Source organism: Coenobita brevimanus, chromosome 63 (assembly GCF_032717465.1).
Source record: "Coenobita brevimanus isolate Jiangsu-jjx chromosome 63, ASM3271746v2, whole genome shotgun sequence".
Lineage (NCBI taxonomy): Eukaryota > Metazoa > Arthropoda > Malacostraca > Decapoda > Coenobitidae > Coenobita > Coenobita brevimanus.
The window spans coordinates 40,137,418-40,163,020 of record NC_137016.1 but is presented as its reverse complement, the minus strand read 5'-3'; the positions used below and the strand labels follow the sequence as shown (position 1 = coordinate 40,163,020).

The 25,603-nt window shown below is 42.0% G+C and overlaps 1 protein-coding gene across 2 annotated transcripts in view; it reads right to left on the bottom strand.

Annotated features, from left to right (window-relative positions):
- Window positions 1-353: 353 nt before the first annotated feature.
- The window catches only part of Mlf (myeloid leukemia factor), a 43,498-nt gene continuing 18,248 nt past the window's right edge, over window positions 354-25,603 (bottom strand). Inside the window, exons 3-7 of one of the 2 annotated variants that reach the window (XM_080275865.1) lie at window positions 9,207-9,293; window positions 8,030-8,225; window positions 6,235-6,415; window positions 3,942-3,989; window positions 354-903 (exon numbers count right to left, since the gene is read on the bottom strand). In XM_080275865.1, the coding sequence (XP_080131991.1) occupies window positions 840-903; window positions 3,942-3,989; window positions 6,235-6,415; window positions 8,030-8,225; window positions 9,207-9,293 (576 nt within the window). In that variant the 3' untranslated portion in view covers window positions 354-839. Of the gene's footprint in view, window positions 904-3,909; window positions 3,990-6,234; window positions 6,416-8,029; window positions 8,226-9,206; window positions 9,294-25,603 lie in introns of both variants that reach the window. The other variant, XM_080275866.1, reaches the window with a different exon arrangement.

The window sequence follows — 25,603 nt, the reverse complement described above, 5'->3', positions numbered from 1 at the left end:
AGCTATATAAGAATTACATAGAAAATGGGTAACATCCAGTCCCATGCTACCCCATGTGAGGTGTAGGGGGCCTGAGGCAAGGCCACTGTAGTCCAGGACATTTACATACCTGGAATAGTTAAATACAGGTATCAGCTTTACCTACAGAGCCAGCCATTACAATACATACATCCATATCTACATGCACAAGTTCAGCTTAGGGCTAGTTTTGCAGTTCTGAATTAAGGATTCTGTGTGAAGGTCTGGGGTGTGTACAGACAGTGGAGGAGGGTGATGTCTGGGTAGTGTCGGCAATGTTGGTTAGCTGGGAAGGAACCGCAGGGTGGAGGGGGGGGGGATGTACTGCAGTCTGTATTTTGCTTCAACCAGATTACTTTATTTGGATTATGGAGGATTTTTTAAACTGTGGGAGTTAGGTACAGTTGTCATTAACATCCTCAATGGCAAACATTATTCTTAAAAGTTGAATAAAATCATCTGGAGGTAACAAGAATAAACTGTCATTGTAGTAAAAGGATTAACTTGAAAGAGCATACCATGTTGATGGGAACATGACTGGGTAGGTTCTCTTTAAAGAGGTGGTTGGGTGGGGAAGGATGGATGTACATTATGTAAAGGAAAGGGCTCAATGTGTTAATGGGGAAGGTAAGCTACAGGGCAGGGTGTGTTCTAGAGGGAGGTGTGTTGGTGTGTGAGGAGGGTAATCACATAAAAAAGGGCAAGGGAAGGTTGGGCATATGGTGTGTAAGGGGAAAGGAAAGATATTCTACAGGTCAGGGTATGATCTATAGGGGAGGTGTGTTGGTGTGTGAGGGGTGTGGGTGTGCTAGCATCAGGTCCTAGCGGTGGGGGTGTGACCGGCTGCTGCGGTGTTCACGGTCGCGCCGCCTAGCCTGGTCTTCACTGTTGGAGGGGAAAATAAACAATATAATTGATGTTTAGTTGGAATTCAGTCTACATCTGTCATATAATCCTTTCTTGTCCCATCAGAAGTGTTGGGGCTTTACAGTTCATAATGTTGCACTATAATGAAACATATGTACGGTACTTGAATTAGCATCAGTGGATGTACAGATATTGCTCTTCTACCTTCTGGTCTGGCCACTCAGAACTGCTTCAAGTAATTTACTGTATACAAATAAAAAGTGCTTTTCTGCTTATTGCATTATATGCCATTTCCATGCTAAAACAAATACTGCATGCAGCTATTAACTTTGTCCCGGTCTACTTACTCGCAGTCATCATGATCTTTATTCTCACATAAAGAGAGTGAAGTGTCTAATAACCTTTCTTCAAAATACAGTATATCATGTGTACACCCTCTAAATTACCTTTTTCCCAAATCATCATCATCATCATCATCATCCAATACTATGTTGCCCCATGAGGAGCATAGGACCCTGGGGCTAGGCAAGTTGGTCCTGGCATTTAAGATGATAGTGACCAGCCTCACTCATCCCTGAGTGGCATTGCATGAGCAATAATTCCAACCAACCCTTGGATATAAACCTTCACTGGCTCAATGCAATTAGAGTGCTGCAATTACCCACTAAACCACCAGAAGCCATAATTTGGTTATATGGTTACCACTCAGCATAGTAAATGGTTTCCTGGTGTACAGGAAACCATACCAAACTTACAGTAGTCCCTCTCATTTTTTTCAATCACTAATTTACAGCAGTTTGTATCATATGAAGTGAGCTAATTTAACATCTCATCCTCGCATTTTACCTCAAGGAATGGAATTCAGGTAATGATAAATATGCCTGGCATAAGCAATTTCAGTATAGGGTAAATGGTTAGGAAAGGGTAAAAATTATTAATGGTGGAGAGGACAGACCAAACCCTGCAAGGAAAGGTTTATTATCAAAATCCATGCACAGACCTGCAGAAAAGATGGACAAGACCACACGAAAAATATTGAATTTAGTTAGTTCATGCCAAGTTAGTGTAGCACAGCATCCACCAAGGTTAGTACAGAATGCCACACAGAAGCACTGAAGCTGCAGAGATAAAAGCAGAAATAGCATAGTTTAGAATTAATGCCAGTTGAGTACATAAGGGTCATCATGGCAGACAAGACATATTTTGTCAAGTCCTAGTCTTCCCCTTGCATACGTCCTGCAATAGTTCATGTTACTCTGCAGGTCCCCAATTACACTGCTGCATAAATAAGGATAAAGGGAGAAACAAACTTCATCCAGAAGTATGACCAGCTTAGAAAGCAATACAGATAAAAAGTTCTGAAGTTAAGAACTCCATATCCTAACATGGCACTTCTGGCTCCCCTCACCCCAGGGCAGAGAACCAATCTTTCATTTCCATACTGTCATTTTCCTCCCTTCCTGACTACTGTCAAATTATTATTATCCCCCACACCCTTTTTTCATCCCTCCTGGCAACTACCCACAAATAAGTCATCTGAGCCAGGGTATGGCATTGGGGTATGGGCATCTCTGACCGAAAAAGGCTCTTATATGTCATCTGCTCTTTGTTAATGCTGCTGACTGACAAAAATAACTGTTTAGGAGACTTTCTGAAGTGAAGTGGTTAGATGGAGCCTTTGTTAACCCTCTCACAAGCAGATACAGTATCTCCCTTAAAGAATATCATCTGTAGGTAGCAGGAATAAAAAGGTAAAATATGTCACTGAATTCAATGTGTTAGGAAGTTAATATGTAGAGTGTTAGTGGTGAGGTCACACAAGCTGGTGGTTAAAGTAGCAGCAATCACATGAGCATGTGGAGGACAGGTAGTTTTATCCACTTAGAAAATGAACACATTATTTAGTAATCTGTGAAAATAGTGTAAGCAGAGTATATGACTCACAGTAATAATACATCTTAACCTTCCCAGTCTCCCCCTCCCCCTCACTCACACTCTAGTAGTCAATCTTTGTCTCCACTTTCTTTTTGTGGCCAGACCATTTCAGGACACATCCTGCATTTTCCAACTCATTCTCATATGAACATCACCATAATGCTCCAAAACTTCTCTTTTGCTTTCGTTTGACACTTTTAAATCTGATGACCTACTTTTAATTTTTTGTTGCAACCTCCAAATAATTTTATTCTGTTTGGGGGAGATTTTTCAAACTGGAGAGGTAAGGTAAAGCCATTACACCCTCCAGCATGAAAGGTTTTTACTAAACTGAATATCATCAGGAGTTTATCATCTATCCATTCCACTCCATGTCTACACTACTCTCCATCTATCTGTGGCACTCTACACCTGATCATGTTATTTTCCATCTACCCACAACCCTCTCCACAATCATTCCTCTATACCTCTTATGCCTGCTTCCAAGCCACTGTCTACACATGACTCTTGCACTCTTCAGGTAACTCATCCATAGTCATTCCTTCATTTTCCTACTTCCTCAAACCTTACACTAATGTACTCGTCATGCAGGACTATAGGGACCTTCATGTTCATACTCATTCCTTTCACTACACCTCTCACATCATACCTTACTCAACTGTCTTCTACCTCATCTATTATGCCATCCTTATGAAGCACATCCTCCCCCACACTATGTACTCACACACATCTTCATCTTTATTCCAACCCTGATTCCCACCCAAGAAGTATACACTGTGTTGGATTCATGCTGGTATACTTAACCCTTTCACCTTCTTTGGTTGTATAAGTTGTTTTACTTGTGCTGCCACAATACAAGTTTAATCTGCTGATGAACTGAACTGAATAATGGCTTCTTAAAGGGCTGAAAACTGTTGATTAATGATTAAAATTATTCTTAGTAATATAATCATCTGGTGGCCTGAATAACCTCCATGTACATCCCTAGCAGGGAAAATTGTTGATGTAGTGAAATCTTTTTGATAATGAAAGTTAATACTGTGTGCCTGTCCTCCACACCCTCAATACACAAGAACGCTGCCATTGTACCCGTGACCCGTTGAGATGCCTCAGTTGTTTACCTGGTACCAGCAGTGACGGACAGCAACGGCCGAGACCGGCTTCTGTATCTGCAAGTTGGTCGTTTCTATTAATGTATCGAGCCAAACTAATGATGTTCATCTAAATGACTTCTCACACCTCTTTACTTTTAATGTATTCTGCCAAACCAAGTGACTGTGTTCATCAGTGTGCCTTCTCCCACGAATAAAATATACCTTTAACTGTTTTCTGAGTGAACATCATTCTCCATTGCATGGTTCATTGTGTTGGATCCAAGCTGTTATTTTTTATCAGAGTGGTACATTTCAAAGTCTAACAAAGCAGTATACAAAATTATTACCTAGTACCGCATAGTGCTTTACTGTGAATAGGAGGGATGACTGAGTTCGAGTCCTGTAGCAGTTATCATACATTCATCCCTAAGGTTAATCTTATAATCTGATTTCTAACCTGGGAAAAGTTATTCAGGCACATAAAGTCGTTGTCATTATCATCTAATCCAGTGTTGCCCCTGACATTTAAGATGAGAGTGACCAGCCTCACTTATCCCTGAGTGGCATTACATGAGCAATAAACCCCAACCACCCCTTGGATATAAACTTGCACCGGCTCAATCCGACTGGAGCTCTCTAATTAACCACTAAACCATCAGGTGCCATAATTTGGTTATATGGTTACCACCCAGTATAGTAAATGGTTTCCTGGTGTACATAAAACCATGTGGCTTGTCACTTGGTGTAGAGTAACCTGTGGAGAGAAGGAAGAGGAAAGAATGAAGGAAAGAAAGGCAGATGACGGAGGGAAGAAAGAAGGAAGAGAGGAAAAGACAGGCACCCGAGAGCAGCACTACATTGAGTAAACTGCCAGTATCTTATGTGATGCTGACTGTACATGAACTGTTAACTTTATGATACTCCTTTTATTACACAGTACCACATTCCACAGGTACATCATAATACAAAGGAGGTACTATTGGTAAAAAATATCAGCACCCTTTCAGTGTGAGACATTATGATACACGGACTATGATTTATGGGAAATGACTTTGTACCCTTCATTTGTGTTCTTATCTTATATTTTGCAGACATATAGCTGGATTAGTCGGACTTGCATTGTACTACATGGTAGTGAATTAAATAGGCATGCCAACACTACCCACTGAACCAAAGACGAAGTATTTCACATCTTATCCGGCCCCAGGGTGCCGATACTTTTTTTTTATCAATGGTACAAAACCCAATGTCTGCTAGTTTTGGGTATTAGAACATCCATAAATTAACTGGGTTTTCAGCATAAACTTACGAATACTGTATTCACAGCTCTTTTGTCAAACATTTTCTCAGTTTGATGTCGGTATACTGCCTGACTATGATTTGTTCAAATGAGTGCTAGTGGAAGTTACCTAGTAGTCCATCCATCCATCCATCATCCAATCCTACATTGCCCCACGAGGAGCGTAGGAGTCCGGGGCTAGGCAGTTGGTCCCGACATTTAAGATGAGAGTGACCAGCCTCATTCATCCCTGAGTGGCATTATATGAGCAATCAACCCCAACCACCCGTTGGATATAAATCTCCACCGGCTCAATCCGATTGGAGTGCAATAATTACCCACTAAACCACCACGCGCCAAAATTAGGTTATATGGTTACCACCCAGCATAGTAAATGGTTTTCTGGTGTACAGGAAAACATGTAGTTCTCCTGTATATTGTTACACAAAGCAAATGGCAGAACTTATGTGGGTTCTTTATAAATATAATTATACAAACTACACTGCACAATATTTACTGTACTCTGAGGTCTGCAATGGATTTAGATTATACTGTATATGCTACCTGCAACATTTAGATTATCTATACTAATTGTAGCTGATGTAACTGATTATGTATGGGGGTTCACTTAACATAAAACATAAAAATTAAGACTGCTCGTAACAATATAATCGTACTGTTCAACATGACATTTAATCTCCTCCTGTCTCAGCTTCATGATGTTCCTAACACACTTCCTTGCCTCCCATCCATTTACCCTCACTCTCCAATATGTTCCCAACTCACTTCCCTGCCTCCCCCTATTGTTAACCTTTCTTTCCAATATGTGTTCCTAACTCACTTCCCTGCCTCCCAGCCATTTTTAACCTTTCTTTCCAATATGTGTTCGTAACTCATCTCCCTACCTCCTATACATTCAATCCACTCTTTCCAGTATGTGTTCCTAACTCACTTCCTTACCTCATATCCATATTCTCTGTCTCTCTCTCTCTCTTTCACTCCCCCCCCCATGTCCTCCTTCCTGAACCCTGCCTAACTCACCTTGATGGGGCGGCAGCAATGGCGGGTAGTGAGCGTGAGCTGCGAGGGTATGCTGCTGAGTCACGGTCCCTGGGTTGACGGCGTGGGGTGCGGTACTGGAGGGAGGAGGGGGAGCTCACCCGTCCACCCATGGCCCGCTGGGTACGATGCTCAAACTCACGGTTGAATGAGACAGCCTCACCTGACATGTGAGGGTGGGAAGTTAGATACGGTAAAATGTACCAATAACCCCTAATGATGTGTGGAAACCTGGGCTGCTAATAAGAAACTTTATTGAGTGGACTAAACTCCCTGCCCATAAAGGTTAATTCACAAAACATTTTCTCCACTAAACGTACGTGACATACCCTAATTCAAAGTTGGTGTAGGATGTATTAAAATCTTAATACTGTAGTATAATAGAGTATATATATATATATATATATATATATATAAAATAATAATATAATAATTTGGTTTTACGCCAGGTATCTCCGAAGGGCTAAGGCGTTGCCCCTGAGTAGAGGACTTTTGGACTAGAGCGTGTAGTATTTTATGACCTGATGTCTACCAATGACCCTTGGGTGGATTCAATGCTCCGACCCTTCGGTCAGAGCGGAGCGCTCTGAGCCACGGCTGCTACAATATATATATACTGTATATATAATGTATGTATGTACAGTATATACTTAAGCAAAGCCTGAAATATACATTGGCTATTATCTTGCTATGTGCAAAGTACACTGAACGTACAATGAAATGCAGCTGGCCATACAACAACTATAATTTTAGCAAAACAGTGTTGCAAGAGGGAGAATAAAATATACAGTAATGACATCCTCGGGCTGAAAGGATAAACTTATTATAAGGTTGCTGGTTTTTTTTTTATAATGACTGGCAAAAACAGTGAAATAAATGAGTAAAGGTACCTGTACAGATTATAGTACAGTACAGCTGTGTGATATCTTGATAGTGTTCTCCCTATTTTCTCAAGGCAAACCATGTACACTCCTGTCTACAATGTTAAGCAACATATATAGTACCTTCATCTCGCCACTTCACAAATAAAGAACTAAACCATTTCTATATGCAGTATATCCCCTTCTTTGTCTCAATGAAACCATTTCTGTATATAGTACAGTATCTCCTTCTTTGTTTCAATGCTAAAAGTACCCCCCCCCCCCCCCCGGTGAACTGGTGTTGTGATGAAGAAAGACTGAGATGGTTTGGGCATGTGGAGAGATGACAGTTGGCCCTGGGTGCAGAAGGTAAGAAGGATCAGAGCTGGAGGTCTGGCTGTGAGAGGCAGAATAAAAAAGACCTAGGACAAGCTCACTGAGTGCGACCTTGGATATAAGGGACTGAACAGGGATGCTGCCAGAGATCAAGCAGCATGGAGCTGCCATTAGGTCACCAAGGCTGATGCATGCACAGATGTTGGAGCATTTATAAACAAAATGAAATGAGTAAGTCCACCATAAACTGCAGAAAAGTTGTCTATTAATGTTTCATTGCTACCTATAAAGCTGATCTGAGCACCAGTTGTGTGGGAAAAAAAACTCTGATATTCTGCTATATAGTAGCCAATTTGTTTTTTATCCAAAAGAATTTGGTCGCTCCCACAACTCAAATACTGTATTATATCATGGTTCGTGTGAAATTTGATATGCCTTAGTTATGACACAAATGAGTGTCTCTGGTTACTAGTCAAATTTATTCGCCAATCTGACTAAACCCGGCCATCATCTACGCTGAAATGGTAATACAGATCTTTGTCTGATGAAAACAAATGCACTATAGGCTGTACTGCACATACCTTCATCCAAATTCACAAACTCCTGCCTCTCTTCTGTTTCACCGGCTTTGTGCTCACGTTCGATGATGTGAGAACGATCCCCAATGTGGTGACCAATGGCCATCTTGCGTGTGCCAGTACGGCTGTCATTTACGGTCTGGCGTGTCTCCCGCACTCCACCTGGAACAGCACGTGAGGACGATGTTGCCTGGTACACCTGTGGGTAGGCACATGTGAGTTGCTAGATCAGAAGGTGCTTGTGTAACCACATTCACAAAGTCACTCAAACTGCATGAAATGATTTTGTTTTGTGCTAAACTGAATAAAAACAATGGTGGCAAATTTTGGTGCAAGATAAATGTAAAGACCATTAAAATGGCATCCTTACACATTACTTTCATGACGTATCCCATACAGTACTGCAATGTGCAAGGTCCACCTTTACTTGTCATTATTCTAACTTCTTTCCATATAAGCATAAAGTGAGACAGACCCTTGATCTATACCGAGACATGAAGAAAAGCATAATGGAAGTCCCAGGTGCAATTTCCCCTCCCCTTTTAAGTCAAAGGACCTGCATGGCTATTTACAAACTAAGTGGTAAAAAGTAAGTCATATCACCATGCCAGTACTCATTTTAAATGGTACAATCAATTTGTACATATTTATCAGATTTAGAGTCCAGTTATGATATTCAGTTATATTTAAGTCAATTACAGGAGGCTCTATGACCTTTTTCACACAGGAGAGGGGAAACCATCAGGTATGGGATGTTTGCAAGAGTGACTGGATGGTGAGGATGCCATATATTTACATGTGTACAAGGTAAAGGGATTCTGTCACACATTCCCACCACTTTAATCGCCTATGCAATAAGTATACATGGGTAGTGTTTTTCCCTCCTAATCTTATGAACTAATAATGAAAAAAATTAATTAAGCTGAGGATATAGCAATATGAAAGCCTGACACAACATGTCATTACAATATATATTTCAGTAAAATGTTTTCTTATTACAATGATGATTTACTGTAATGTACTTTAATGCTAACTAGAGATATGCAGCACAAACATGGTGGAATGTATGACAAAAATTACAATGACATTCAGTATGTTCTTTTTAACTGACTAAAACTCAATGTGAAAAGCACCAGACTGTCTGATAACTTGCACAGTGGTGGTGAAATTGAAGACTGACCTGTGGGCGTCCATCAGGGCCGGTGACCATGGTCATGACAGAGGAGCTGCTGTAAGAGTGGCAGCTGCCTTGCTGGGCCATCTGGTCCTGACAAAGAAAATATAAAATTTTTAGTCAAAAACACTAAGCTATTCTCTGTTGGTGCAGTATATACTGTGCATTTTACCTTATATATAATAAGTAATCATACTACAGTACTTTTCTATACATACTAAATATGAAGTGCTTATATGTGGAGGGTTATGCCTGTGAGGTGAGTCAAGATTCCAGGGGATGGAATGGTGAGTGGATGAGTGCATGACTTATTTCCCGAGGCATGTTGCTGAGTAGTTTCCGCTTTTTGTGTTTTTTTCTTTTCTTGTTTTCCAAGCCCTGCTTCACCCCACCTTAGAGGTATGTATGATGAAGTACAGGTATACTGTTATTCACCTGCATTACAGCGAAGTATGATTTACAAAAAGAAATTAAAACAGTTTAATGTACAGTATTTCACTACTTTATATCCAAGGGGTGGTTGGGATTTATTGCTCATATAATGCCACTCAGGGATAAGTGAGGCTGGTCACTCTCATCTTAATGCCAGGACCAACTTTCCTAGCCCCGGGCTCCTACGCTCCTCATGGGGCAACGTAGGATTAGATGATGATGGATGGATGGATTCCATTATTCCCCTTTTGGAACTATGTACTTCTTCTTTACTGGAAAGTTCTCTGATGTAGGAGGATCAAGGGGGGCCCTTGTGCTTTGTACTGATGTAGTGTATTAACCCTGTTGTCATGCTTGGTGGTCTAATGAATTAAAGTGCTCCAACTGGATGTGGCCCATAAGAGTTTACAGTACTTTTGAGGGGTTTATTGCTTATGTTATTCTGCTTAAGGAAATGCAACTGGTTGCTTGCTTTAAGTGTCTGGACTGAGTGGCCTAGCCTTGGGAGTTACTTCAAGTGTCTGGATGGAGTAGCCTTACCATGGGCCCCTAAGCTTCTGATGGGGCAATACTCAATTGGATGATGGATGGAGTGCATGTTAAATTATTAGTGTAATGCACAGCACACACTACCGTACATCAGTTAGTAACACCTCCTTTTATGTTAGGGACTTCTGGAAAATGTACAGTATGCATAAAGCAAAAATAAACAAAATATTGAAATGAGGGCATAAATTCAGGCAAGAAAAAATTAAAGTGGGCATTTTAAATGAACAGATTACTTGTTTGTTCTATAATGGCCATAGGATAACTACACATATGGAATGAGAAATCACTCAGAGTGCATACCTCCACCAATGCCACTGCCATTAAAAAGGAACTGGATCTGAATCTGTGGAGATATTGTGTGTAATACATAGGATCCTGATCCTCCCCCAAATTTAATCAATTGTTCCTTGACCTATGGCCCACTCTTCCACAAATTATTTTTGAAATTCATTAAGAACTTTTGGAGATACTGTGCAGGATACTTAGGATCTGGATCTGGATCCACCCCAATATTTAATCAATTCTTTCTTGGCCCATGGCCCACCCTTCCACGAAAGTTCATGGAAATTCACTGAGAACTTTTGGAGATATTATGCGGGGTACTCTGGAACCGCCCCCCAAATTTAATCAATTCTTTCTTGGCCCATGGCCCACCCGTCCGCAAAATTTCATTGAACTTCATCGAGAACTTGGAGATATCGTATGGATAAACAGAGATACATAGGAGAATACATAACCTCCTCCAGGTTCATTGGTGGAAGTAACTATCATGAAGAATGAACCTGCAGTACAGTAGTGAAACATAAGCCACTTTCACACTGATAGTCCCAGAATCCTGACAGCAGTACTGTAGTATTAGTTGCAACCCCAGGCTCATCTGAATGTGAACCCAGGAGACTGCAGGCTGAGGTTGTCCTCATGAAGTCAACCATCCTCCTTTCAGGGGACAGGGAGGGAGATGAGGGATGTTATAACCGTGCAGCAGAGTCTACCGGTTATTTCAGTTCCGTCATGAGATGTTCCTCTCCATCACCAGAATGTTGGTTTAACCAATGAACAGGATAAACAGAACACACCAAAGGTCATATAGTAACTTATAAGTGTAGGCCTACTGATAAATGTACAATAGGTACTGTGATGTGATGTATTAACTTACCGGGTCCACCGAGGAGAACTTGAACACATGTGGAGCACACACTGCACTGAACATCCTGGTAAGCTAGTTCTGGTGTAACGTATTCTAAAATAACCACACACTATTTGTCCAATTACTGGGTAAATAATACTAATTTTCTGATCACAAAATCAGTGTCCTGCGCATTTCAAATCTGAATTCAGCTAATTATGAATTAACTAGGATTAATAATGTATATTGTATTTGCTGCAAAACCCTGAAAATATCTTATGGAAATAAAAAAAAGTTTAAAGTAATGAAGTGAACTGTGAGGCTGAAATGTTAGTGCCCTCAAATATTTGGGGTAATAAAAGAGGTACAAGGTAGGGTAGTGGATGTTGGAGTGGCCCTGGTGAGAGAGGATAGTGTTTGGAAACTCCCTGTACTGTTGTTTGCAGATGATACTGTGTTGTTGAGTGAAGACGAAGGGGAGCTGCAAGGCTTGGTGGATGAGTTTGAGAGTGTGTAAGAAACGGAACCTAAAGGTGAATGTAGGGAAGAGTAAAGTGATGGTCTTTGAGAGAGGTGAAGTTAGTGAATGTACAGCAAGGCTGGATGGTGAGGAATTGGAAAATGTGAGTACGTTTAAGTATTTGGGTAGTGTGATGAGTAAGGATGGAGGTTTGGAGGGTGAAGTGCTTGAAAGGGTACAGCAGGGAAGAAAGGTTGCTGGTTCCTTGAAAGCAGTGATAAGAAACAGGGAAGTGAGCATGGAAGTGAAAAAGTTACTACATGACAGTATTGTGATACCAACTCTAACGTACGGAAGTGAAGCTTGGACATTGTTGGAAGGACACAAGTCAAGAGTGAGAGCAGTGGAAATGAGTTATTTAAGAGGAGCCTGTGGAGTCACGTGGAGAGACAGGCTGACGAATGAGGATATAAAGGAGCGTTGTGGTGTGGATATGGATGTGATAGGAAGCGTTATGAGGAACATACTGAGGTGGTTTGGCCATGTGGAGAGGATGGAGGGTGAAAGACTGACGAAGACAGTGTATGTGAGTGAGGTGGAGGGGGGAAGAGGGAGGGGGAGGCCGAGGATGAGATGGAGGGATGGGGTGGAGAGGTATATGAGAGAGGGGGGTGTGAGTTGGGAGCAGGGCAGTGAAATGGCGGGGGACAGGGTGACTTGGAGGCGATTTGTTTGTGGCCACCCCAAACGGGATTGAGGCGTCTGGCAATAGATAGATAGATAGAGTGACGAGAGTGGATGGGAGTCTGGAGGATGACTGTGAAAGGGTGCAACAGAGAAGAAAAGTTGCAGGTAAAGTGAGAGCAGTGAAAAGGAATAAGGAGGTAAGCAAGGAAGTAAAGAAACGGTTGCATGACAATACTGTATCCCCATCTTAATGCATGGAAGTGATGCCTGGACTTTGTTGGAATAACTATGAATAAAGTGTGGATAAGTGGATATATGAGTTACCAGAGAGGAGTATGTAGTGTTACTCTCCACAACCTGCACCTTACAGCCATTGCCACTACTATCCCCTCCCCCAACCACCACTGGCATCAGTGGTACCCATTTCTATCTACCATACCCCATCTCATTCACCCATAAAATCTCTCTCTCTCTCTCTCTCTCTCTCTCACACACACACACACACACACACACACACACACACACACACACCAAGCTGCATTCTTGTGAGTTTAGGAAGGTCCCTGGTTATATTTCTACATACAGTACGTTAAATTCCCCGTTTGTTATTTAAGCAAAACCATATCACAATTAAAAAGAATGTAAGTGCCATGAAAAACAATACTTAGGGGCAATACGCAAAATGAATAGCCAAGAAAGAAGTACCAGCTGCCTCCTACGTCTCAGGGACTATGGCCTTACATTCCATAGCTAAACAATTCCTTAACTTTCATCATGACAAATCACTGTTCTTTTCAGCTCCACACCTTCCATATGCCACACACACACACACACACACACACACACACACACACACACACACACACACACACACACCTGTCTTCATCCCCCCTGTTCACATCCCTCATTTCTCACACATTTCCCTTTAACCCCTCGAGTTCTGACAAGTCACCCTTTTCTCCCTTTCCTCACTCTCCCCTGTATCTCCCCTCCCTCCAGTCTCTCCGTAGCAGGTGGGTGGCGTCTAAGCCTTCACACAAACACACACTACTTTTTGCTCAGTCTACCCCGCCTTCTGGACACACCTGGGGCCATCACACGTAAGAAGTAACCCGTTTTCTTTTTAGCACACCTATTACCTGTACTACGATGTAAAAACATCAGCCTTTGTATTCAAGTTATCCATGATTCAGTTTTTGCCCTCTTTAACTTGGCTTGAAACTGTTTTCTCCATCCTGAATGCAAAGTCCTACTACTACTACTAAACTAGAATGCTACCACAAAGAAATGTTATGGAAAATATATAGAGCAGCAGCTTTGTCTTATTTTGCCACGGAGCTACAAGAAATTGTTGCAAAATGGCAGAAAGAATAATTAAATCATGTCATTGTTTGCAGTCTAAATTCATTCAAATATATATATATATATATATATATATATATATATATATATATATATATATATATATATATATATATATATATATATATATATATATATTTTACACTGAGCTTGTAATGATGCAATAATGCTTTCTTCCACCTTTCCACGAGTCTGATAACACTTTGTCCACAGATCTGTTATTTCATGATTTTAGTCAGCTGAAAAACAAAAAAAATCTTTCAGTTTCCTATGATTTTAACACTAGCTTATTTGAATATTTACTTAACAATTTGTGATGTATGTATCAGACTGGATTTAATACGGAAATGTTATGCTGTATGGTGACTATGAATATGTATTTCATGTTATGACAGAAATTTCTGACTGGCAGTGCTTATAGGTCTGTTAAAGATACAGTTGATTATGACACCAATTATCCTCGAGTAATTAGGGCAGTTTTCATTTAATATCGTAGTACAGAAGGGTATGCCACTGCTATTGATTTTTGTACTTCATATAATACATTTAACTTCAACTGTATTATCTACTACCTTTCCATCTGACTGCCTACTTATCTACCTCTATCCATTTATTTATCTTTATCCATCCGTCTGTCTGTATCATTATCCATTCCTCCTCTGGGGGGGGGGAAATAATACCTCCCCAGTATCCCTACTTGTCGTAAGAGGCGAATAAAAGGGATTTTCCTGCCTCCAATCTTTCCCTCCTTACTGTCCCCTTCTGTCCTACCTCTCTTCTTGATACTTTCGTGTTTCTTCCGGCCTTTATTTTCCCTCTACTCGCATCGGGTTAGACATTATGGTTTCATGACATGAATAGTTTAAGGACATCCCACTGACGCTGACTTTGTCTCCCTTCACCTTGTTCACGCCAAGACCACTTCAACGCCAGCCTTAGTGCCATATAGCCATATTACGGCATGGTGCTAGTTCTTCATTATTCTTTCCTTCCTCTTCACATACCCTTTTAGACTGCCTACATTGTAATATTGCTCGCGCCACTGTTTTTCCATTTCTAGCACAGCATTGTCCTCGTCCATGTCTCAAGATATTCTCGGTGAGTCCCTGTATACTTTTTCTATATATCGTATTATGTCGCTTCTACAAACAATTCATATCCTTCACCAAATCTGAAACCTCAATTTAGTTCTAATTATCCTCTGCCGTGGTCTCCCTACTCCATACTATACTTTCAAATCATAACAGTGCCATAAGATCTTTGCTATCTGGCACTTGGATTTCATTCACTCACTCACTCAATATCCATTCATCCAGCAGCTTACATATCTTACATATCTATTTATTCACCTTTTAAAGTACTGCATCTTCCTATAAACCCACCCTTCTTCCCATTTACCTCCCCATTCCTTTATCTATCAAACGATTTTCCATCCATATGTCCATCTATGTATATCATCAACACATTGACTAACTTTCAACCCTCCCCCCCCCTCTCTCTCTCTCGTGTTTGTTTGTTGCTATCCTCCCATTATGCTCTGTGTTGATGTTTGTGTTTTTGCTCCCTGCCCCCTAACACTACCGGGTCCCCATATAAAGACTGAACCTGTTTAAGCATTCAGTAACTCGGGCTGGGTACTGTACCTTGATGGGTTTGTGTGTGTGTGTGTGTGTGTGTGTGTGTGTGTGTGTGTGTGTGTGTGTGTGTGTGTGTTTTACCTGGTACATGTAAGTCTATTTTTTAGTCTACAGATATACATTAATTGGCTACATGCAGACATAAACATACAGACTACAAGGGTATGTTCTTTATGTCTGTCTATCTATCTATTTATCGAATTAGCCTACACTGTACATGGTATACAGTGCTCTACATGCGCATCCCAGACTTGCATAAATACAGAAACGCCACAGTACACACACACACACACACACACACACACATACAAAAACAGACACAAAGCCATATCACGCACACACACATACACACAAAAGCTGTATTATTCAGACTAACAAACACACATACAACACTAGGTCCCGCAGGCTAGGCATATGGAGAGAGAGAGAGAGAGAGAGAGAGAGAGAGAGAGAGAGAGAGAAATGGAGAAATGAATTCCCCGAGCTAGGCAACTAAGGCCATAAAGGCCCCGCTGGGTTACAGGAGGGCGCAACCCCTCCCGGCAACGGTAGCCAGGGCGAGGCTCGAACTGAGAGAGAGAGAGAGAGAGAGAGAGATCCTACTAGAGCCAGCACATTTTTCTATTTATATTACAACCAGTGACTTTACGTATCTTTGTATTGTCATGCTTACGAACATCTTACATTTTCTCGCCACTTCACGAATTTTCTCGGTGTATCTCTCATTTCTTTCTGGTTTTCTTTCTATCAGTCTCATTTTTCGCCATCTTTCATCCTCTCCTGGCATCTCTTCACATTTTCCTGCCATTTCTACCAGTTTCTTACCATCTTTCATATTTTCCCGCCATCTCTCACATTTTCCTGCCCCAAACCCTTTCATTAACGTAAACACTCAAGAGGGTAAACAATGAACCACGAGCCTAAACAGTTTACACCGGTTAGTAAACAAAGGAAAGGAGATATTCATTTAGTCGTAACCAAACAGAGCCGTAACAAATCACCAACAGAAACCTACTACTCATTAACAGAAGAGTACACAGTAAATCTCTTCCGGCACTGCTAAATCGAGCGACGCGTAGAAAGCCCACAGGAATTCCCAGTTGAGCATAAATGAAATCCCATACTAAAACCGAAATCACATTAAAACCTGCATTCCTTGAAATCCGGGTGACACTGGACACTCTTAGTTTTGATTATAGCCATGTAATTTTTCAGCTTAGAAGCCCGTCCACCACAGATTATTTATTTTCACATACATCACCGTTAATCTCGTTCGGGTGACATGCGAAGAATATTTCCTTTTTTCTTTCCTGGCTACCACAAGAAGATATTATTTCCTTTTCTTGCTACCACAAGAAGATATTATTTCCTATTCTGGCTACCACAAGAAGCTATTATTTCCTTTCTACTTTTCTGGCTACCACAAGAAGCTATTATTTCCTTTCTCCTTTTCTGGCTACCACAAGAAGATATTATTTCCTTTTCTCGGCTACCACAAAAAGATATTATTTATTTCCTTTTCTGGTTACAAGGTGATATTAATTCCTTTTCTCCTCTTCTGGCTACCACAAGAAGATATATTATTTCTTTTTCTCCTTTTCTTGGCTACCACAAGAATATATATATTGAGAGAGGAGTGACCTCGGCTTAAAACAGCACTCATTCTCCAACACTGCACATTTACACGCCACTGCTGCTTTGGCCACCTGCAGTTTAAACCCACGACACCAGTTACCCCTTTCACTACCACGTCTTGTATATTTTAGTCTTAGATTTTAGTCTTGACACAGCTAGGTGCTTTTAGTGTGTTGAGACGCCTCTGGTGAAGGGGGTTTGGAAATATCATCCATTTTAGTACAACTGAGCTTTGTCATTCTTGCTTCCGCTTAATTAGTTGCAATGGGTATAACGAAGATTTAACTGTTTTGAAGATTCCACTGTTGCCCACGATACGGGGGAGATACCAGTTATGAGACCTACACGGAGTTGTTAAAATATTTCAGTGTTTATAGGATGCCATTGTAGAGCAGGGCGAGTAGAAATATATATGAGCCGATTTATGGAGAGGGAGAGGTGGATGTAACTACACTGTCCTCGCTGGTTACACTGGCTGACTGGCGGGCTGGCTGGGTGTTGAGGGAGGCAGGAGGATGAGGGAGGCAGGAGGGGGAAGGGTGGTGGGAGGACAAGGTGTGTGGCTCGGGTGTGGAGAGAACGAAGGAGTAAAACGTGGCGAGATTAAGTGATAAACTGAGTATATTTAAGAGAGAGAGAGAGTGGGTGAAAGGAATAAGAGGACACAAGAGGACATGACAGCACAACAAACGGAGTGGGTCATTGAGGTGAGGTGAGAGGTGAGTAGGCTGAGGAGCAACTAGTGACTCATCTCACTTCACCACACTCACCACAACCATTATTTACACATCTCATTGCCTGCCTCACCACAACAACCCCTGGCCAGAACCACAGTGCCAATTTATGAACACACACACACACACACACACACACACACACACACACACACACACACACACACACACACACACACACACACACACACACACACACACACACACACACATTAAATTAGGCTTGACATTAGTTTTTCCTTCAATTGTTATCTTTGGAAGTTTATTTTTTTTTTTTTTGAGGGAGGGGTAGGATTTTTTTTTCATTTTTTGGAACCATCTCCTTGCACTAAAACAACACCCAGAGAAGAAATACAGACACGAAATAAAGCCAGCAAAACCATTCATTCACACGAGCAACTCTCATAAGACGAACACCATTAACACCACCAACACTATCATCATCATTCATTAGCTATTCTGGCATATATAAAACGAGGCAGATAACGCCCAGAAACAGAAAAATAATAATAAAAAAAAAATATACTAAACCAATAAAATATTTCAGCTCAGCTCAACACACTAACCAGCTTCACCAGATTAATTCAAACTTGCATCGACATCTGATAACACCAAACGCTTTCCTCGCCACCTCCCAAGGTACAAGGATTAAACTCTCTCGTAACGCAAAGACGCGCCATTCTTCAGGTCTTCGAAAACTATCCGAATAAAATCGCCTGGTGAAGGAATGAACTAAAAAGAACGTCACCCAGATTTAAGGGGTTTCAATCTTCATCATAAACACTGACCATCATTCATTCATTGTTCAGGTGGTAGGTGGTAGCGACCATCATCCACTCACTTGATGTAGTGCTGCCTACTCCCTTCCCCTTTATATCTCTGTGTCTGCCATCCTTTCTGCCTACTTTTCCCTGTCCTTTCTATCACTTTTATTATTCGTCTTTACAGTTCAGGCGACACTGGCCTGAGTGACAAGCCTAATGGTTTCCTGTAACCCAGGAAACCATTTACAACCCTGCATTGTAACCACATAGGTAAATTGCGGGGTGTAGTGGTCTGCTATGGTGCCCCTGTTAAATGGGTGGAGACGCAAATACGGCGTCCATCCAGAAACCAAACCCTCACACTATTCCCCGCGCCTCTATGAGGTGGAGTTTACTGCACGGGACAACCCTGCAGGGGCAGTTGCTTACCTACAGTTGACAGGTTACTCGGCCAGACAGACTGGGGTTGGCCAACAACAATGTCGGCCAGACAGACTGGGGTTGGCCAACAACAATGACAACTCATTATTCATACAGCCTTCGAAAAGCTCTGTTCAGTTCCACAGGCAAAACCGTCCACACAAACGTGTTACACCTGATTAAGTCGCCGTATATCGTCTCACAAACATATCACGACCCTGACTCGTCTCAACATTCTCTTGTCCATGACCACTGCCATTTACAGATCATTCAGGCTTCTCAAATTATTGGTTCCACCTCAAAGGAAAAAAATATCCAACACCGCACTTACTACACCTAATTCTCTCACCCTGGTATCACAAACACATACCAAAAATCAACACTTTCAGCTCAGTCCCACAATAAAAACCATCCACACATAACCAAATACACGTGGTAAGACATCCTTTCGCCACTACCACACACGTCATCGCCTCCCTCTAACCTAACCTACCTCAATCAGGCTGGTATTCGTCACTTAGACCTTTGAATTCCTCGGCACTATCCCAGACACAACCATCCACTCATTTTGTTACACCTGATGATGTCACTGTAATACATGACACACAACCCACATGCCACAACACACACACACACACACACACACACACACCTACACACACACACACACACACACACACACACACACACACACACACACACACACACACACACACACACACACACACACAGACTTAGCAGTGCCTTCTGTATTCGTCAATTAAATCTTCGCAGTTGTAGGCTCCATCACTATCCACATATCTTGTTACATCCGATTAAGTCGCTCTCACACAAACCACAAGCCACAATATCCACACAGGCGTCTCAACAGTCCCTTCTCTTTTCGTCAATTGTGTTCGAAAGAGTGGGTTCTGTCACCACTATCACCATCCACACATCTTGTTACACCTCCAAGTAGTCCTTTCACCACAACCACATACCACACAACCCACACTCACCACATACCACACAACCCACACTCACCACATCTCACAACCCACACATCACATACCACACTACCCACACTCACCACATACCACACTCACCATATACCGGTACCACACTACCCACACTCACCACATACCGGTACCACACTACCCACACTCACCACATACCACACTACCCACACTCACCACATACCACACTACCCACGCTCACCACATACCACACTACCCACACTCACCACATACCACACTATCCACACTCACCACATACCACACTACCCACACTCACCACATACCACACTACCCACGCTCACCACATACCACACTACCCACACTCACCACATACCACACTATCCACACTCACCACATACCACACTACCCACACTCACCACATACCACACTACCCACGCTCACCACATACCACACTACCCACACTCACCACATACCACACACCACAAAATACCCGCACATCCATCTCAACAGTTCCTTGTCTGCTCATCAAGTGACGTCAGCATCCGAATGCCGAGACATTTAGGTCACCAGGGGAGGTAACATCCATTTAACTAAAGGTGTCTTTCTAGGGTCGAATTCTAGTGACTTCGGAGATAACTTCAGATCTTTTCCTTGGCGATTTATTCTAGATATTACTCCTCAACATCATCTTACGTTTTTTTTTCTTTCTTTATGCAGGCTGTGTCAGTATTAAAACAATCTAAACATACAAGAGAATGTTAGGGTGTAATTCACAAAAACATCGCTATGAAAGACGTGCTACTTCTCCATCGCTCAAAATACAGGTTATTGAATTAAATCATCTAGCAATTACGACAATAATTATAACCTAAGAATAGTCACCCATTATTCTAACTCCGCATGAAAAATATCTAAGGGTCGTCACAGGATATACTTAGTGTCACCATCAAAGTGCAGGATTAATAGGCATCAGGCAATCCTCCATTACCTCCTTTTACGTACACATTAAGCTACCATAGTACGTATTATTTACATCACGGGAGACCACCCTTCACCCCTGGCACTGTTAGAGAGAGAGAGAGAGCTAATTGAATGTGAACCGCAGCAACTTAACCCACAGACAAAAAGGTTAAACAAATATAATGAAGGTAAATCGGAGCAATATGGGTAAACAACTTTCTAGTCACATGAAAAAAAATATAAAAGTAAAAATCTCTCTCTCTCTCTCTCTCTCTCTCTCTCTCTCTCACACACACACACACACACACACACACACACACACACACACACACACACACACACGTATTCGTTTGATTACTTAACAACAATTTATCAACACAATTAACGAGGTAACAGTGTGCCACCTTGAATTAACAAGTCAGGCAAATGTTAAACCCACCTAAGTAACATACCTGACCCTCTTCCGGCTACTAGGAATACATCAAGGTCTCTGGAGTCCGAAAGCAAGGCCACCGTTAAAAATAGTTCCCTGTAAAAACTGAGTACACACCGCCGTTCTCTCACTCTCCTGGGTAGCACAGAAAATGTTCATGTGCTAGGGTTAACGTTGATGTGCCGCGCTCTGGCTGGGACGGGCTGAGGCACGTTCGAATCCCACTGCGAGTAGAGATTTTTTGCTTGTTAATGGCGGGGTCCAGCCTACTGTCACCTCTGTCTCCGAGTCACAAAAGTTATTGCACCAAACAAAAAACTGGTCCAAACCAGAGCCCCCACGGAGGCTCCGCAATCTTCTGTGTCTAGTAGGATGCTAGGTGGGATGTTACCTGAACATACCTCAGCTAAGGGTTCTTTTGGTGACCTTTTCAGGCCCTATTTACATGTGCAGCCTGGTGCCTGTCAGCCAGACTGCACCTGTATTGTCGTACTGTAGGACAAGACCTCTTATGTGAATCGTGTTCATTGCCCCAAAAGATACAACTAAAAAATGACAGGTAACTGAACAGAAGCAAATGCTACTATTTTTTTCAAGTTGCAGACGTCTGGTATCAGTAGCACACTGCCCTCTGCCAGGCCCCTGCCTGAATACTCAGGATCTTTATGGACTGAAGGAGGGGGTTATGTGGCCACTCGCCCTCCTCCAATCCCTTACCCTATACCTTCGTATTACTGAGTGACATGTGGTTCAGTCGTGCCTTTACATCAGGGCCTAGCAAATACAGCGAACGCTGTTCTAGGTACCGAGTCCCTCTCACATTTCCACTTAGTTGCTCTGTCACTTCCAAATCTATCTGTTCGGCCGCCAGTGACTAAATCCTTAGTGTTGGAGAGGTCGATGGGTGATATTTTTGAGATCCCTCCTCCTCCCCAGTGTTATATTCAGTGATACACGCAGTAAATAATTACCTACAGCAACAAACAACTGATGAAGTCTACAGTGGAAAACCTAGCAGCCTAACACATTCTGACCATGGTAATAATTATGTTTGCATTATCACACCGTGCAATTCATTCCCATTATCGCCGAGGAAAAGGAAAATGGTGAGGGGGAGGGTGCACCAATTTTCTGTGTTTCTGATACGGCAAATAAAAAGGGTAGAAAACAGGGAGGGGCTTAAAATCTCCCTCAGTGTACTGATAAAGGAATGCCATCCTCCAGCACGCGTATTGCCCTCAGCCTTGTAGCTTCCGTGATTCAAAAGGGAGAGATTGTGCATGGGACTTCTCATACCTTTGATTCACGTCTCTGGGGACAATAGGGCCTTGTTCTGCATGTATTCATTTAATCAGTGCATGGGATATGTGACTGTGATAATGATGTTGATTATGATGATGATGCTATTATTACTGTTAAAATTATTATTATTATTGTTATTATTATTATTATTATTACTATTATTACTATCATTAATATATTTAACATCTGTTTGGTTCATTTTATTATTTTTTTGTGGGGAGGACTAAGCCTAAACCGGTATTACACGACCTTCACCTTTAGCTAAACTCGAGCCTCAGTTTACTGGGGTAGGTTAGTGTGTGTGTGTGTGTGTGTGTGTGTGTGTGTGTGTGTGTGTGTGTGTGTGTGTGTGTGTTTATCCTTACAGGCACGCTAGGTATCGTTACATAACACCAATACATATTTTTACAAGCAAGGATCTTCACAAAGCTTATTTTACTTCACTGGCGATTTACTTTGCTTATTCTACAGATAATCTAATGTTGTTTATGTATTGCCGTAGCTCTTTCACCTTAGCAATTTTCGTCATTTAGCATTTTTTCCCCGTTAGCTCAATGACAGAAAGTACTATAGCTCTAGATCCTTACCATAGCACTTCTTCGTGATCAGCATCATATTCCACTATTGCTCTTTTGTTACAACTCCGTATTCCAGATGGAGATATGGCAATTTTGGGCCAAGTCAGAGTACTGTAGAATTTGCTTCAGTAATACGACGGAAAAAATTTCTAAACAAAATAAATCGCTAAAGAAGAGGTGCTACGTAGTTTCCTGACACTCAAAATACGACCCTGAAATACGAATACTGACGGGTAAATGAGATGTAGCTTAACATGCGTAATACGAATCCTCCGGCGCCATATCTTCCAAAGGTTAAGCCCCCTGGGGAGCGAGGGGAGAGAATACCTCCCCAGTATACCTGCTTGTCGTAAGAGGCGACTAAAGGGGCCATTTCGTCTCCAGTTTCTGTCCGTACTTTCTTCCGTCCTGCCTCTCTTCGTGATATTTTTGTGTTCCCTCGGCCTTTATTTTCCATCTACTTCTATCAGGTTAGACATTCGGTTTACGGACTTCCCATTGGCGTTCCATATCCTTCACCTAGGTTAAAATCCGCCCTTTAGCTTCCAATTATCCTCTGCCGTGTCCTCCCTTACTCTACCCTCAGATCCTAACATAATGCCATATCAACTTTGCTGTCTGTCACTGGGAATTATTCGCTCACTCATTCACTGTGGAAAAGTCGAAGCACAAAGGACACGTTCTTATAGTTTAGATAAGACTTTCGTATGTTTTTCGTCATTTGTGTATTTTTTTCAGGCAAAACAAGGAACGACTGCTGTTATCTGTTTCTCTACCTGTAATTACGTTTGTAGAAGGTAAGAAGAAATTACAATCTCACTTTACTGTATGGGATTAGTATGCTCACCGAAACTTCACAATATCCTCTAGGCTGGGAATAAAGTCGTGTTTGTCTTCCACGATGTGTAATTACCTGAGAGAAAGAGAGAGAGAGAGAGAGAGAGAGAGAGAGAGAGAGTCATGCAGTGAGAGGGTGTAATCAATTCTACACGTCCTATTACAACACCCTCTACTCAGGAAATGTTGCAAAACGTATAGATTCCTCAGAGGCCTTGGCACACTGTATTAAATATCCTGTTGTTGTGATGACGCAAGAAAAGGATATCAGGAATACTTTCTTTATGGGGTAATGATTAAAAGGGAGATGGTGAGAAATGCCCCCCCCTTCCCTCTAACACACACACACACACACACACACACACACAGCCTTCTCTCTCTCTCTCTCTCTCTCTCTCGTGGGTTCCCAGTACGACCTTGAAAAGAGCATTAAATTGTCATATGAAGCGATGTGAAAAGTAATAATTGTTGAGTGATTCTCTCTCTCTCTCTCACACACACACACACACACACACACACACACACACACACACACACCTGGCACTCAACGCATTCCCTGCATTCCCTGTTGCTTATTCTCTCGCTTTGATCTTAAATAAACAAAGCATCATTCTAAGAGCCTTTCCCGTGGACTTAGAGGGCTCCCTAATGCCTCTTCCTTGTCTCGTGATATTTGTGGCTATGAGGTCCGGTTGCTGCGGCTTCAACATACTGATATCCAAAGCCCAAGGAGAGAGAGAAGTATAAGGATGACCGAACTTATGCTGGCGACTGTACACGTATTTCCCCCCCTTCCCCCTCACAGTGAAAGAGTAATATAGTCCACTAGTACTTTCCCAACCCACAAACCACCCTAATGGAGGTTACATGAGAGGACTGGGATTAGAAAGAGGGTACACACAGAAGGAAAACTTTTACTGAGTATGATGTGAGCTGGATAGCCTATGCATACTAAGCATGTGAGCGAGGATGTGCAGTACAGTAACATACAGGGTCTCATAAGTTGTGGTGTGTATGTGAATGTATGTGTGTGTGTGTATATATCCTGTGCTTCCTTCTGTGGTCTGCTTTGTAATGTATAGGTAGGTGTTTGTGTGCCTGGGTTTAAGTGTGACGTGCATGTGTGTTTACGTGTGTGCATGTATGCGCTTGCCTGGACCTTGACTGTCTACATATTGTGTGTGTGTGTGTGTGTGTGTGTGTGTGTGTGTGTGTGCGTGCGTGCGTGCGCGTGCATAACAGGTGAACTCAGCGACTGTCCCGTAATGAAGCGAATGAAAGTTCAAATTTTCTCCCAGTAATTGAATTGGCGGAGCTTGAGTCCTTTTCTCTAAATGCCAACTCTCCCGCCAACCTGTCCTAATTGCCTTATTGATTTATCACGAACACCTGAACCCTCCCTGGCGAAGAGATCCGGTTATGACCATGTTGATGATGCAGAGAGAGAGAGAGAGAGAGAGAGAGAGAGAGAGAGAGAGAGAATCCTTGCGTGAAATATGCAATCAGACCTAAATAATATCTGGAGGGATGT